Source organism: Thalassophryne amazonica, chromosome 2 (genome assembly GCF_902500255.1).
Source record: "Thalassophryne amazonica chromosome 2, fThaAma1.1, whole genome shotgun sequence".
Taxonomy (NCBI): Eukaryota; Metazoa; Chordata; class Actinopteri; order Batrachoidiformes; family Batrachoididae; genus Thalassophryne; species Thalassophryne amazonica.
In genome coordinates, this window is record NC_047104.1 from 140,315,739 (window position 1) to 140,331,612 (window position 15,874).

General features: G+C 47.3%; 1 protein-coding gene across 2 annotated transcripts in view; it reads right to left on the minus strand.

Moving 5' to 3' along the window:
• Positions 1-251, minus strand: part of LOC117531697 (transmembrane 6 superfamily member 1-like) — a 32,492-nt gene extending 32,241 nt beyond the window's left edge. Inside the window, exon 1 of one of the 2 annotated variants that reach the window (XM_034194809.1) lies at positions 12-251. In XM_034194809.1, the coding sequence (XP_034050700.1) occupies positions 12-103 (92 nt within the window). In that variant the 5' untranslated portion in view covers positions 104-251. The remainder of the gene's footprint in view (positions 1-11) is intronic. The other variant, XM_034194816.1, reaches the window with a different exon arrangement.
• Between the last annotated feature and the right edge of the window lie 15,623 nt (positions 252-15,874).

Here is a 15,874-nt window from a genome sequence, read left to right on the forward strand (position 1 = left end):
TTGTTGCTCACCTGCTGCTGTGAAATAATGTGTTGGACACGTAGGAGATGGGGATGGACATCAAGGAGAGGACAAACACCACCGTGCCTGCAGACACACTCATGGTGGATCCAAAAACAGTCTGAAGAGGATCTAAAGCTCCTGTTCCGTCTGTTTTACAAAGAAGAAAACTTTGTGTTTCTTATCAGCTGCAAACACGACAGATGTCAGACGTACAATGTGCATGTGCTGTCTTGCTCTTGTCTTTCTTGTTTTCAGTGTCTCATTCCCTCTCTCTCTCTCTCTCTCTAGTCACACACACACGCACAGACAGCTACGGTCACGTTCATGCACATGCACGTATCCGTACTTATTTAAAATGCGGATTTAATCCATATTATCACAAGCAAAAAGTCTTTTGGATCACATATTTTCACTTGCATGAATATTAAAATTTGTTGTACTTTTTAAGCTTTTCTCAAACGCGACATCTAGCGGATGACTCGAGAACTACAAGCGGTGAGACTTGGTGATTGATGATTGGTGGTGGCGGATTTTGCAAAAAAAAGGATGGAAATTGCTGTGGAAGAAGCAGGAAAAGTTTTTATCAGCAGTCATGTAGCTCTTTTATCCTATTTTATTGTTGTATTTACATTTATTTATTATTTTGCTATTTCTTCTTTGTATTGTCAATCACTTTTGTTGTTATTTTATTATTTAGGTATTATTATTGTTAACTAGTATCATTTATTTTATCATTATTTCTAGTATTATTGTTATTTTATGTTTTTTTTACATTACTCTATGTTTTTATTAAATTGTCACAATTATTAATTTAGTATTACCTTTGTTACACAGTAAAATCGCAGTGCTAAATTAACACTGACAGTGAACATATGGTCCCACTCTGACCAGAGTAGGACCATATGTACACTGGCAGTGTTAATTTAACACTGTCAGTGTTAGTTTTGCAGTGGTGATTTTACTGTCGACGTTGTCCTATTGTGTTATTTGACTTTTACAGGACCGCAATGGAAACAATTGTTTTTCTTTTTTTTGTGCTATCCGTGTATTTTAATGTGCAATTACATATGTACTTTGTACATTATTTTATTCAATAAACTCAATCAAAACTAGTGGAGAGTCCAAGGATTCTTTAACCCTCAAGCAACCGAGTGGGGTCATTTATGACGGCAGGCATATATTTTTGTGTAGCATTTCTCTAGTTGTAAAAATGTTTCCTACCATGAATGTGTCAATCTATTTGTCCTGCATTTGTCCATAGAATTTTGCAATTTCAGACGATCCATGTGGCAAGTATCATCCAATCTTGTGCTGGGTCACTTATGAAGATCTATGAGGTTTTCAACATTATAGCTTCAGATGGTATTGTAATTTACAAACTCTAATCATTATATTTTACTGTTTTGCAGGGAAGCATGGCCAACATACCTAGAATAGGAAGATTTACAGCTGCACAAGCAACGAGACTGATTCTTGATGCCCAAAGTGAGGATGAAAAATGTAACGTAGGGCCCCACTAGGTGTCACCCTCCCCGAGTATTTTCCTATCAATCAATCAATTTCAATCAATTTTATTTATATAGCGCCAAATCACAACAAACAGTTGCCCCAAGGCGCTTTATATTGTAAGGCAAAGCTATACAATAATTACGGAAAAACCCCAACGGTCAAAACGACCCCCTGTGAGCAAGCACTTGGCGACAGTGGGAAGGAAAAACTCCCTTTTAACAGGAAGAAACCTCCAGCAGAACCAGGCTCAGGGAGGGGCAGTCTTCTGCTGGGACTGGTTGGGGCTGAGGGAGAGAACCAGGAAAAAGACATGCTGTGGAGGGGAGCAGAGATCAATCACTAATGATTAAATGCAGAGTGGTGCATACAGAGCAAAAAGAGAAAGAAACACTCAGTGCATCATGGGAACCCCCCAGCAGTCTAAGTCTATAGCAGCATAACTAAGGGATGGTTCAGGGTCACCTGATCCAGCCCTAACTATAAGCTTTAGCAAAAAGGAAAGTTTTAAGCCTAATCTTAAAAGTAGAGAGGGTGTCTGTCTCCCTGATCTGAATTGGGAGCTGGTTCCAGAGGAGAGGAGCGTGAAAGCTGAAGGCTCTGCCTCCCATTCTACTCTTACAAACCCTAAGAACTACAAGTAAGCCCGCAGTCTGAGAGCGAAGCGCTCTATTGGGGTGATATGGTACTATGAGGTCCCTAAGATAAGATGGGACCTGATTATTCAAAACCTTATAAGTGAGAAGAAGAATTTTAAATTCTATTCTAGAATTAACAGGAAGCCAATGAAGAGAGGCCAATATGGGTGAGATATGCTCTCTCCTTCTAGTCCTTCTAGTATAAAAATGGAAGTAGTAGATTTGCCACGGAGATGTTGGGAAAGTGTAGGAACACGGACCCACAACAGGGGGCGCAAATGAACGGACAATGGAGAAAGTCAAATCACAAAGTTTTACTGTTGTGAACTCACACAACAAACACAACAGATTACAAATACAGCAGTAACCGAATTCCAAAGGCGTCGTGTGGGCAGGCTCGACGATAGGAGACGTCTGTCCGAGTCGAACCGGAACCACCCGATTTCCTCTGCCACCGAACCCCGGGGATACTGGAGCCGCCAAGTCCCGAACCCCAGGTGGCCACTGCCTCCGCTCGTCGGATCCGGTACTGCTGGCAAGGAACAGAAACAGTCAGGTGTGGGTGCGGCTGCACCCAGCAACACACAGGGTGGAAACACCACCTCCACCTCTTCTCAAAAACAACACTGAAGGATTGGAAGGTGAGTACTTATCTAGTCACGTCCAACACTGTCTTCAGCTGACCTTAAGCACAAGCAAAAAGTATTAACTCTTAGAATAGAGTAACTGGCTGAGTTCGGACAATTTGGGTCTTTTACTGTTGAGGAAGACTGGAGGGACTGTGTGTATGCGTGACTGAGTGTGGAAGAACAACTCAGTTCCGCTGCCTGCTGTCTTTTTGTGTTTTTAAGTTTGGTGTTTTGGTTCGAGTTAGTCCGTTCAGAGTAGGACATCTGTTTCACCGTGACATAGTGTTTGTATGAACGGACTAACTCAGTTTCTTAATTTTATTTTATTTTTCTTGGTTGTATTTGTTTTGTCACTTCCCCATTTGTTTGCTACACTATTCAGGTTCTGACCATTTGCGACCTCATTTGCCTGCATTGTTTTTGGGTTAAAGTGAATCTTAATGCATGTTACTGCGGGTTTACCTACGTTTGTAGTGTTTTGCTGTGAATCCACGTTTTCAATGCATGGTTTTGGATTGGTCAGATCAAGATGAAGTGTAGCTTACCATGGGCTTCCTTGTTTATGTAAAGAATAAATATTGTTAAACTTTATTCTTTTTCCGGTCCATTCTATGTACTACCTGTGCTAACAAAAGGATGATGGACGACAAATAGAGAGTGAAATAAATATGATGAACCCTAAAACAATCATTTATATAGATGTATTCCGATATAAAGTCAATGGAGTCATAAGTAACCGCTTGAGGGTTAATGTCATTCCAGCTATGTAAAACACAAAAGAACAAAATTACTACTTAATGGTCATTAATAACAAATAGAATAAATACCTATACATAGAACGCAAACATAAAGTAAACAATGTTGCAGATATTGATGATAACCAGTGTTGAAGATAATGGTGTATGTATTCTGTTTGTTAAAAAGTATAGAACTTGCTTGTACAGAGATGGAGTTATTCTGAGTACTGCCAATTTATTCACCAATGTTTGTGGGATGATTGTATTAAAGGATAAAAGTGGTCCACACAAGTGGATTCCACTACATCCTATGCAGGAGATGCAACCTGAAAGAAACTGGAGAAGGAGGTGGCATGGGAGAAGGTAACTGCACAGCATCAGATGGTGGTTTGTAGGATGACTTTGGAATTGAAGAGGTAACAGTCTCCAGAAAGGTTAGGTGAACTGGTGACTCTGAATTGACAATAGGTGTGTGAATGTGTGAATGGATTTGTCTGTTTATATGTGTGAGCCCTACGATAGACTGGCAGCCTGTCCAGAGGTGTACCCAGCCTCCACCCCTTAACTGGATTAAGTGAGTTTAGCAAATGGGTGGAAGATTTACTAACACCAATATATAATACAACATTGCAATAAGCAGTATAGCAGGGTGAAGGGCATCATCTCTAAGGGCCCGTGTCCGTGTTCATATAGCTTTTTTTTATTTTCTGGCAGAAAAGCAGAGTACCCCGAAACCACTTCAACCCCGCAGTTTCTGCTTTTTTGTGGGGCTGCAGGGTTGATGCTCCTCCTGGAATTTGTTTGCAAGACAACAGTAAACAGCTGAGGAAGCTTATTATGCAGTAACAAAAAGGACTCACCCTCAGCCAGAAAGAAGCATCTGTCCAATCTGCTATCACAGATGACTTTGACAGATTTTGATTGACGAATTGACCTCTCCTCTGAAAAGGTGTGCAGTGATGTCACAGCATCTTTCTGAAAAGTTCAGGGACTTTCAACACAAAAACACAGCTGGCACAGAAAGAAAAATGCAGTCCGTGCTGAAAAGGAGATGCTGGTGCCCAGGACAAATAAAAAAAACAGAAAAAAAATTTTTTTACACAGGGCCTAATTTACTTGAAATGCAGTTAAAGCTATTTCAGAGGGCAGCATGGTGGCTAAGTGGTTTGAGCATGCACTTGCTTTCCAAACAGAAGGTTCCTGGTTCAACACCACTTGTGCCCATTCTCCATGTAATGCGAAGTTGTTTCAGGAAGGGCATGCGGTGTAAAACCTCTGCCAAATCAACATGCAGGTCCATTGAAGCTTACTATGTAGGGGAATAAAAAGGATTCATCCTCAGCCAGAAACAAGCGTCTGTCCAACCTGCTATCACAGATGAATTTGATAGATTTTAAGTGACAAATCGACCTCTCCTCTGAAAAGGCGTGCAGTGATGTCACTGTGCTGGCGCCCAGGACAAATAAAAAAAGAGAAAAAAATTCTACACAGGGTCTAATTTACTTGAAATGCAGTTAAAGCTATTTCAGAGGGCAGCATGGCGGCTAAGTGGTTTGAACACTTGCTTTCCAAACAAAAGGTTCCTGGTTCAACACCACTTATGCCCATTCTCCATGTAATGTCAAGTTGTGTCAGGAAGGGGATGCGGTGTAAAACCTCTGCCAAATCAACAAGCAGGTCCATTGTAAAACACCCGGAACAAAAAGCAAGAAGCGGAACGCTTCAGCCAGTGGGGGGACTGACGAGGCAGGCTCAGTGTTTGGCCTGGACGCTTCTTGGGACTTGTTTGTGTTCGTTTTCACGGAGGTTTTTCACGCGGAAAAAGTGCTCCTGGAAGGAGCACACAAACAATTGTAACTTGTTCCGGCGGTGGCTGAGGAGGAAATCCAAGAGGGTTTACTTAATATTGTTCGTTGTGTTTCAGGTTATGGACAGACTGATTTCTGGCTTGGATTACGAGTAATTGACTTGGTTGCTGGTAGGTATAGAGTGGGAAGGTGTTGGAGTATTGGCCGACAGCCTGTATAGGCCCGGTAGCAGTATTCTGTTCTATTCTTCTCTGTTGGTTGTGTGTTGTGCAATATCTGTTTCAATTGTAGTCAATTGTAGTTGATTGTTTGTGTGAGTTGTTTGTATGGCTTCTTCCTCGGGAGGTAGAGGGAGGGAGAGTCAAGTGTTTGAGAGGGAGAAGTCAATTAAACTAGCTGGAAAGCGTGATAGGGCTGATGTATCGCTTGACAAAGAAGGTGCTAGGTCTACTAAGATGGCAAAGCCCAGTGAGGAATATAAAGTGATTTATAAGCTTAGAGATCAAACCAGCGGTGGGTTTAGAGCTGTTAACCCACTAAAGGTGGTGGAGTCGCTTAGGAGTGTCGGTGAGGGCGTTGATGCCCGTGTTTTACCGAGCGGAGTGCTTTTAGTGTTCTGTAAAAACAGGGACCAAGTGAATAGAGTGAAGAAAGTCGTGAAAATTGCGGGTAAGAAAGTAGAAGCTTTAGCTGTAGAAAATACCGAACTTGTAAGAGGTGTTATTTATGACGTGTGTGCTTAAATGTCTGAGAGTGAAATCAAAGAAACCATTAAGGGAGGTATTGTGCGGGACATAAAGCGGTTTAAAGCCCGTGAAGGTGGAAACCCCAATGCCCCAGTTTTGATTACATTTGTTGGGAAAAATTTGCCAGAAAGAATGTTTGTGGGCTGTTTGTCTTTCCAAGTGAAGAGTTACCAAAGACCCCCTTTGCAATGCTTTAAACGTCAGCGTCATGGCCATATGGCTGGCTCCTGTAATGGGGGCAGGCGATGTGCAAAATGTGGAGGTGACCACGACATTGTTTCCTGTTCAGTGTCGGCTCCTAGGTGTTGCAATTGTGGAGGCAGTCATGTGGCATCTTCAAGGGAGTGTACTCAGTTTGTAAAAGCCAAACAAGTGCAAGAAATAAAGCAACAGCAACAAATATCTTACGCTGAGGCCTTTAAAAAAGTGGAAAAAGATTCTCCTGTCCCAAGCAATATGAAACATTCCCTGAAGGTGCCGATAGAGGGCAGTAGTTCACCATCTAACAGTCCTAGTCAAGAGATGATTGTTGTTAACACAGAGGCTTTTGTCCCTTTTATTGTTGATGTTCTTTATGGTACCCGTGGCAAGCAATCAAGGTCTGACATAAAGTTTGTATCGGAAGGTGCAGCAAAATTCTTGGGGATTAAGGATTATGCTCCCCAGGATCTACATGCCTTTATGAGGATAAGACAGGAGCCTTTGAGTCAACCACTCTTAGGGGAGGAGGATGAGGAGGACGAGAAAGAAGGGTTTGACATAGGGGAATGTGATTTTGAAGGCAATATAGATGATGTTTAGTTTTATTTTTATGGTCTGTATCCTGCAGTGGAATGCTAGAAGTCTGACTGCAAATGGTCAAGAGTTTAAAAAGTTCATTAAAGATCTTAGTGCTAAACCAGACCTCTTGTGTGTGCAGGAAACATGGCTGAAACCGTGTCTTGACTTCTCTATTCCGGGATATGAGTGCTACATTTATTAAAACGGGGTTACAATACAAATGGTGTGAATATGAAGTGTCGCTTGAATGTGTGATTGTTGAGGTGTGGACTATTGAGGGTAAAATTTATGTAGTTAATTGTTATAACCCATGTAAACCCCTTGTACTCGCCGAGCTTGAGGAGGTGTTAAGTAAAATGGGTGCTCCTGCCCTTTGGGTTGGTGATTTCAATGCTCGTGACCCTCTGTGGGGAAGTCAGGACAGGGATTTTAACAGTACAGTAATAGAGGAATTTTTAGATCATGGAAACCTGGTAGTGTTGAATGACAACAGCCCTACACGTATTGATATAAATACAGGTAAGACTTCTTGCTTAGATTTAACCTTTGCTACTCCAGCTTTAGCTAGGATAGCAGAGTGGAAGGTGTTAGAAGAAGATACAGTTGGTAGTGATCACTTTCCGGTTTTAAGTACATTTGATAAGTCTTTAGTAGTGAACCCGTTTGATAGCGTGGCTCGGTTTGATTTTTCTCGAGCTGACTGGGGAAAGTTTAGAGAAGATACAGTTAAAGGGTTGGATTTTGTTAATAGTAACGGGTCAATAGAGGAAATGTGCGAGTCTTTAACAACAATGATTGTGAGGGTTGCATCTGAGGCTATTCCTTGTAGGAGAAGTCCTCGTAATCGAGTTATTGTGCCTTGGTGGAACAAAGCTTGTGACGAGGTGGTTAGAAATAGGAAGCAGGCATTTAAGAATTTAAGGAAGAATCCTACTCTGGAAAATGTTGTTGAGTTTAAGAGGTGTAGGGCTCTGGCTCGGAAGACAATAAAAGTTGAAAAAAAGAAATGCTGGAGGGCATTTTGTAATACAATAAACTCTAAAACCCCAGTGAAGCAGGTTTGGGCTAGAATCCATAAGATGTCAGGTAAGGTAAACAATTCTTCAATTCCAGTTTTAAAAGATGGATGTAGAGAAGCTATTTGTAGTAAGGATAAGGCTGGAATGTGTGTTAAAGCATTCCAAGATGTTCATAATTCAGAATTATTAAGTGAAGAAAGCTTGAGATTGAGAGAAGAGTTTTTGTGTGTAGAAGGTTGGAAATTGAAAGGTAGTGTAGATACAAATGACTATGCTTTTAATTTGTATTTTTCCCTTGAAGAACTAAAAGAGGCAGTACAAGCTGGTGCAGACACGTCACCAGGACAAGATAGGATTAGTTACAAACTGTTGCAACACCTTGACGATGAAGTCTTAATGGAGATTCTAGCCCTCTTTAATTATATCTGGGATGCTGGAACTTTGCCAAAAGCTTGGAAACAAGCTATTGTGCTCCCAATTTTAAAGCCAGGAAAGGACCCTTCCTCTCCATTGTCATACAGACCCATAGCACTTACTGCGGTGTTGTGTAAGGTGATGGAGAGAATGGTCACAAACAGACTTGTTTATTATTTAGAAGTTGGTGGTTTCTTTGTTGATTATTGTTGTGAAAGTGTCGTGACACGGACCCACAACGGATAATGGATAAGCCAAAAAGTAACAATTTAATGTTGTGAATCGCACAACGAAGTACAGACAATAACAATATGGTGGAATGTCAATTATACACAAGGTGACGTGTGGGCAGGCTCGACGATAGAAGACGTCTGGCGAGAGAAGAGCCGGATCCCACACAGCTTCCACCACCAACGGATCTGAAGAACACCGGAGCCGCCAAGCCCTGCTACCCAGGTGGCCACTGTCTTCAGCAGTCAGACCCGGTACTGCTGGCAGAGAACAGAGACAGTACTGATGAGTGTGAGTTCGCACACTCAGTAATCCCACAGTCTGTATACAGTTAGGAGGGAGAACCTCCACCTCCGAATCACACACTCGTGCAGCTCCCGAGATAACCACTTATCTAGGTGGGGTGGGAGGCGAAGCCGTCGCAGTCCACACCAAACGCCAACTCAGCAGACAGGGTATCCGTCCCAGGAAAACGGCTGCAAAAGAGATCAGACTAATGCTCGAATTAATGTTCAGCAGAGAATTACCTGTATGGTAGAAGATTTCTCTGCGAGGAGGTGGAGTTGCAGTCCGGCCTTTGTAGTGGTGGTGATGGGTGACAGCTGGTGGTGATAGGTGACAGCTGTCACTTCCAGCGGCTCCGATGCCCTCTCGTGCTTGGAGCCCGCACTCCAAGCAGGGCGCCATCTGGTGGTGGTGGGCCAGCAGTACCTCCTCTTCAGCGGCCCACACAACAGGACCCCCCCCTCAACGGGCGCCTCCTGGCGCCCGACCAGGTTTGTCCGGGTGCCGGGCGTAGAAGTTGCCAGGAGGGCCGGGTCTAGGATGAAGCTCCTCTTCACCCAGGAGCGTTCCTCGGGGCCATACCCCTCCCAGTCCACCAGATACTGGAAGCCCCGACCCTTGCGACGGACGTCCAGAAGCCGACGCACGGTCCATGCCGGCTCCCCGTCGATGATCCGGGCAGGAGGCGGTGCAGGTCCAGGAGTGCAGAGCGGTGAGGTGTGGTAAGTCTTGATCAGTGACACGTGAAAAACAGGATGGATCCGCAGTGAAGCTGGCAGCCGTAGCTTCACTGCGGCCGGGCTGAAGACCTTGGCGATGGGAAATAGTCCGATATACCTGTCTTTCAGTTTTTGGGAGTCCACTTGGAGCGGAATGTCCTTCGTTGACAACCACACCTCCTGCCCGGGCTGGTATGCAGGGGCCGGGGAACGCCGGCGGTCTGCATGGGCCTTGGCCCTCGTCCGGGCCTTCAACAGGGCAGAACGGGCGGTCCGCCACACCCGGCGGCACCTCCTGAGGTGGGCCTGGACCGAGGGCACACCGACCTCTCCCTCCACAAGCGGGAACAATGGGGGCTGGTACCCCAAACACACCTCAAACGGGGAGAGGCCGGTGGCAGACGACACTTGGCTGTTATGGGTGTACTCGATCCAGGCCAGATGGGTGCTCCAGGCCGTCGGGTGCGCGGAGGTAACGCAACGGAGGGCCTGCTCCAGCATCTGGTTGGCCCGCTCTGCCTGTCCGTTCGTCTGAGGGTGATACCCGAACGAGAGACTCACGGTGGCCCCCAGTTCCCTGCAGAAACTCCTCCAGACCTGAGAGGAGAACTGAGGGCCACGGTCTGAGACGATGTCCGCTGGTATCCCATGCAGACGCACCACGTGGTGGACCAGGGGGTCTGCTGTCTCCTGGGCTGTAGGGAGCTTCGGGAGGGCCACGAAGTGGGCCGCCTTGGAGAAACGGTACACTATCGTTAAGATGGTGGTGTTGCCCTGGGATGGCGGGAGGCCCGTGACAAAGTCCAGGCCGATGTGGGACCAGGGGCGATGAGGCACCGGTAGGGGCTGGAGGAGTCCTGAGGTTTTCTTGTGGTCCGCCTTGCCCCTGGCACAGGTGGTGCAGGCCTGGACGTAGTCCCGGACGTCGGCCTCCATAAACGCCCACCAGAAGCGCTGCTGGACCACTGCCATGGTCCTGTGCACCCCGGGATGACAGGAGAGCTTAGAACCATGACAGAAATCCAAAACCGCAGCTCTGGCCTCTGGTGGGACGTACATTTTGTTCTTCGGTCCAGTTCCTGGGTCCGGGTTCCATGTCAGGGCCTCCCGGATGGTCTTCTCCATGTCCCAGGTGAGAGTGGCCACGACAGTGGACTCAGGGAGGATGGTCTCTGGGGGGTCTGACAACTCGGCCATGGCTTCCTCTTCATGCACCCGGGACAGTGCATCCGACCGTTGGTTCTTGGTCCCGGGGCGGTATGTGATCTGGAAGTCAAAGCGCCTGAAGAACAGTGACCAGCGGGCTTGCCTGGGGTTCAACCGCTTGGTGGTCCGGATGTACTCCAGGTTCCGATGGTCCGTGAAAACCGTGAAGAGCACCGTCGCTCCCTCCAACAGGTGTCTCCACTCCTCAAGAGCCTCCTTCACCGCCAAGAGTTCCCGATTGCCGACGTCATAATTCCTCTCAGCCGGGGTCAACCTGCGGGAAAAATAGGCACAAGGGTGGAGGGCCTTATCGGGCTCCCCACTCTGGGACAGCACGGCTCCTATCCCTGAGTCAGAGGCATCCACTTCCACTGTGAACTGGCGAGTAGGATCGGGCTGCACCAGAACTGGTGCAGTCGAGAACCAGCGTTTCAACTCCCTAAACGCGGCTTCGCACCGATCCGACCAGGTGAAAGGGACTTTTGTGGAGGTCAGGGCTGTCAGGGGGCTAACTACCTGACTGTAGCCCTTGATGAACCTCCGGTAGAAATTTGCAAAACCGAGGAACTGCTGTAGTTTCCTACGGTTTGTTGGTTGGGGCCAATCTCTCACCGCCACAACATTGGCCGGATCAGGGGCGACGGAGTTGGTGGAGATTATGAACCCCAGGAAGGACAAAGAAGTGCAGTGGAACTCGCACTTCTCGCCCTTCACAAACAGCCGGTTCTCCAACAACCGCTGTAGGACCTGACGTACATGCTTGACATGGGTCTCAGGATCCGGAGAAAAGATGAGTATATCGTCTAGATATACGAAGACAAACCGATGCAGGAAGTCCCGCAAGACGTCATTAACCAATGCTTGGAACGTCGCGGGCGCACTGGTGAGGCCGAACGGCATGACCAGGTACTCAAAGTGACCTAACTGGGTGTTAAATGCCGTCTTCCACTCGTCTCCCTCCCGGATCTGAACCAGGTGATAAGCATTCCTAAGATCCAATTTCGTGAAAATTTGGGCTCCATGCAGGGGCGTGAACACTGAATCCAACAGGGGTAACGGGTATCAGTTGCGAACCGTGATCTCATTCAGCCCTCTGTAATCAATGCATGGACGGAGTCCGCCGTCCTTCTTGCCCACAAAAAAGAAACCAGCACCCATCGGGGAGGTGGAGTTCCGGATCAACCCGGCAGCTAACGAGTCCCGGATGTAGGTCTCCATTGATTCGAGTTCCGGACGTGAGAGGTTGTACAGCCTGCTGGACGGCTACTCAGCGCCCGGTATCAAATCAATGGCACAATTGTACGGACGGTGTGGGGGCAGCGTGAGTGCCAGATCCTTGCTGAAGACGTCAGCAAGGTCATGGTACTCGGCTGGCACCGCCGCCAGATTGGGGGGGACTAAAACCTCCTCCTTAGCTGTCACACCGGGTGGAACCGAGGATCCTTAACACTCCTGGTGGCAGGTTTCGCTCCACTGAACCACAACCCCAGACGGCCAATCAATCGGGGGATTGTGTTTTAATACCCATGGAAAACCCAGAATCACACGGGAGGTAGAAGGTGTTACATAAAACACAATCTCCTCCCTGTGATTCCCAGACACCACCAATGTCACTGGCTGTGTCTGGTGTGTGATTAGTGGAAGAAGGGTGCCATCTAGTGCCCGCACTGACAATGGTGACGGTAAGGCCACTAGAGGGAGCCCAACCTCCTTTGCCCATCTGCTATCCAGCAGATTCCCCTCTGACCCCGTGTCCACCAGTGCTGGGGCGTGAAGGGTTAGATCCCCACTCAGGATCGTGACTGGGATACGTGCAGATTGTCGGGGTCTCCCTGCGTGGGTGTTGTGACCCACCCTTAGCCCAGTCTCTAAGGACGAGTGCTGCTGTTTTGACCGTTTGGGGCATTCTCTCTGTGTGTGCTCGGTTGAGCTGCAGAGAAAACACTCTCCACGGATCAGCCTCCTTTGTCTCTGATCTGATCGCTCTTTGGCCCTGCTCGTTTCCATAGCAACGTCAGCAGGGGGAGCTGTCGTCACGTGGAGAGCCCTGGCTGTGGAGCGTGGGGAAGAAGGCTCCCTTTCGGACCCGGGAGGAAGAGGGACGGCTTGTGCCTGACCACGCCCTTCGTCTCGCTCCCGTCGGTGTTCTGTTAATCGGTTGTCTAACCGTATAACCAGGTCCATAAGCCCATCTAAATCCCGCGGCTCGTCCTTCGTCACCAGGTGCTCCTTAAGGACCAGAGACAGTCCATTTACAAAGGCGGCGCGGAGCGCAACAGCATTCCAGCCGGCTCGCGCTGCCGCGATGCGGAAGTCGACTGCATACTTCGCTGCGCTCCGACACCCCTGTCGTATCGACAGCAGCACGCTTGAAGCGGTCTCGCCTCTATGAGGGTGGTCGAATACCTGTCGGAACTCCCTCACAAACTCAAGTGTAAATTGTTAGGAGCCGTGAATTCTGCTCCCAGAGCGCCATAGCCCAGACGCGTGCCTCTCCTCGAAGCAACTTTATAACGTAAGCCACCCGGCTAGCGTCTGACGCGTACATGACGGGACGCTGTGAAAAGACAAGCGAGCACTGCATCAAGAAGTCCGCGCACGTCTCCACACAGCCTCCGTACGGCTCCGGAGGGCTTATGTATGCTTCAGGGGAAGGTGGGGGGGTTCGTTGAACGACCAGTGGAATGTCTGTCTCTGGCATTCGGTCAGCAGGAGGAGGTGCTGCAGCAGCGCCCTGAGCATGCGCTTCCACCTGGGCGGTGAGAGCCTCCATCCTACGATTGAGAATAATGCTCTGCTCGGTAACTAAGTCCAACCGAGCAGTAAAAGCAGTTACGATGTGCTGCAGCTCACCTAACACGCCTCCTGCTGGCGCCTGTGCACCTCGCTCTTCCATTGGCTGTTCATGCGATGGTTGACGCCCCTCGGGATCCATGACGCTGGCCGAGAAATCCTGTTGTGAAAGTGTCGTGACACAGACCCACAACAGGGGGCGTTAATGAACGGACAATGGATAAGCCAAAAAGTAACAATTTAATGTTGTGAATCGCACAACAAAGTACAGACAATAACAATATGGTGGAATGTCAATTATACACAAGGTGACATGTGGGCAGGCTCGACGATAGAAGACGTCTGGCGAGAGAAGAGCCGGATCCCACACAGCTTCCACCACCAATGGATCTGAAGAACACCGGAGCCGCCAAGCCCTGCGCCCCAGGTGGCCACTGTCTTCAGCAGTCAGACCCGGTACTGCTGGCAGAGAACAGAGACAGTACTGATGAGTGTGAGTTCGCACACTCAGTAATCCCACAGTCTGTATACAGTTAGGAGGAAGAACCTCCACCTCCGAATCACACACTCGTGCAGCTCCCGAGATAACCACTTATCTGGGTGGGGTGGGAGGCGAAGCCGTCGCAGTCCACACCAAACGCCAACTCAGCAGACAGGGTATCCGTCCCAGGAAAATGGCTGCAAAAGAGATCAGACTAATGCTCGAATTAATGTTCAGCAGAGAATTACCTGTATGGTAGAAGATTTCTCGGCGAGGAGGTGGAGTTGCAGTCCGGCCTTTGTAGTGGTGGTGATGGGTGACAGCTGGTGGTGATAGGTGACAGCTGTCACTTCCAGCGGCTCCGATGCCCTCTCGTGCTTGGAGCCCACACTCCAAGCAGGGCACCATCTGGTGGTGGTGGGCCAGCAGTACCTCCTCTTCAGCGGCCCACACAACAATTATGATAGTATGTGGAGAGAGGGATTGTTGATTAAATTACATAATGCAGGCATTTGTGGTAGGATGTTTATATGGATCAAAGATTTCTTAAGTGACAGAACTATACAAGTAAGAGTTGAAGGGGAATTTTCTGAAATAGTATTTTTAATGGTACTCCGCAAGGATCAGTTATTAGTCCTTTAGGCTGTCCTTTAGAGAGGGTGAAAGTTTTTACATTTTTAGGTATGTGGATGGATGAAAAACTAACGTGGTGTACACATATAGAAAAAATTGTTGTGAAATGTGAAAAGATTAATAATGTACTTTGTAGTCTGTCTGGTAGTGATTGGGGGGCAGAAACGTCAACGTTGCACATGATTTATAGAGCAATGATAAGGTCATCACTAGATTATGGTTGTTTTGTTTTTGGTGCTGTGGTTAAATCCAGACTTCTCAAGCTTGATAGGATCCAAGCAAAAGCCCTAAGAATCTGTAGCGGTGCCTTTAGAACTACTCCTATCGCAGCACTGTTAATCGAAATGGGAGAGACCCCTTTGAGTATTAGGAGAGAGAAGTTGGGTCTTCAGTACTGGGCCAGGCTGTCAGGACTTGCGCATAACTCATCTGCGAAGTGTTTATTGGAAGAGAGTTATGAATTTACTAAAAAGAAGGATAAATCTAATTTCCTTTTTGATGTCCGGCAGGTCGCTAAAAGGGCTGTCAAGGGAAATAAGGTGATAGGGCCAGTGTGGTCTCCTATTCCTTTTTGGGTTTTGCCTGTACCTGATGTTGAGTTAGACCTTCTGGGGCTGAATAAGACTGTAGCCAGCAATCTAACAAATTGGTTTATATCTCAGAATACAGTTAGTATGTGTCACATTTTTACAGATGGGTCTAGGGATCCAAGCTCTGGTAGAGCAGGCTTTGGGGTTTATGTTATGAATAATCAGATAAGGCAGAGTACCCGTGTTACTAATTGCTCTTCTGTATGTTCGACGGAACTGTCAGCCATATGGTGGGCGTTAGAGTGGGTACAAAGTAACAGACCTTCTGAGTGTCGTATTTATTCTGATTCTGCAGCTGCATTGTAAGCTTTGATGGGCGGAGCCTCAGGAGGAGCTCGTCCTGACCTCGTGCTAGAGATTCTGTCTTGCCTCCATTGCGTTGAGTCAGCTGGCTGTTGTGTAACCTTCACTTGGATTCCTGGGCACTCTGGCATTATAGGTAATGAGATTGCAGATTCATTGGCCAAAGAGTCCCTTCTGAAGAATAAAGTTGATGTTAATATCCCTTTGGGAAAGGTTGATTGTTTTAGTATTTTTAAAGAGTTGAGTGGTCAGAAGTGGCAAAAGCAGTGGGAGAGTGAGTCGGTAGGGAGGCACTATTTTATGTGTCAGCCTTCGATTAAAAATAAGAGACTCCTCTCCTCATCCTGTCCTAA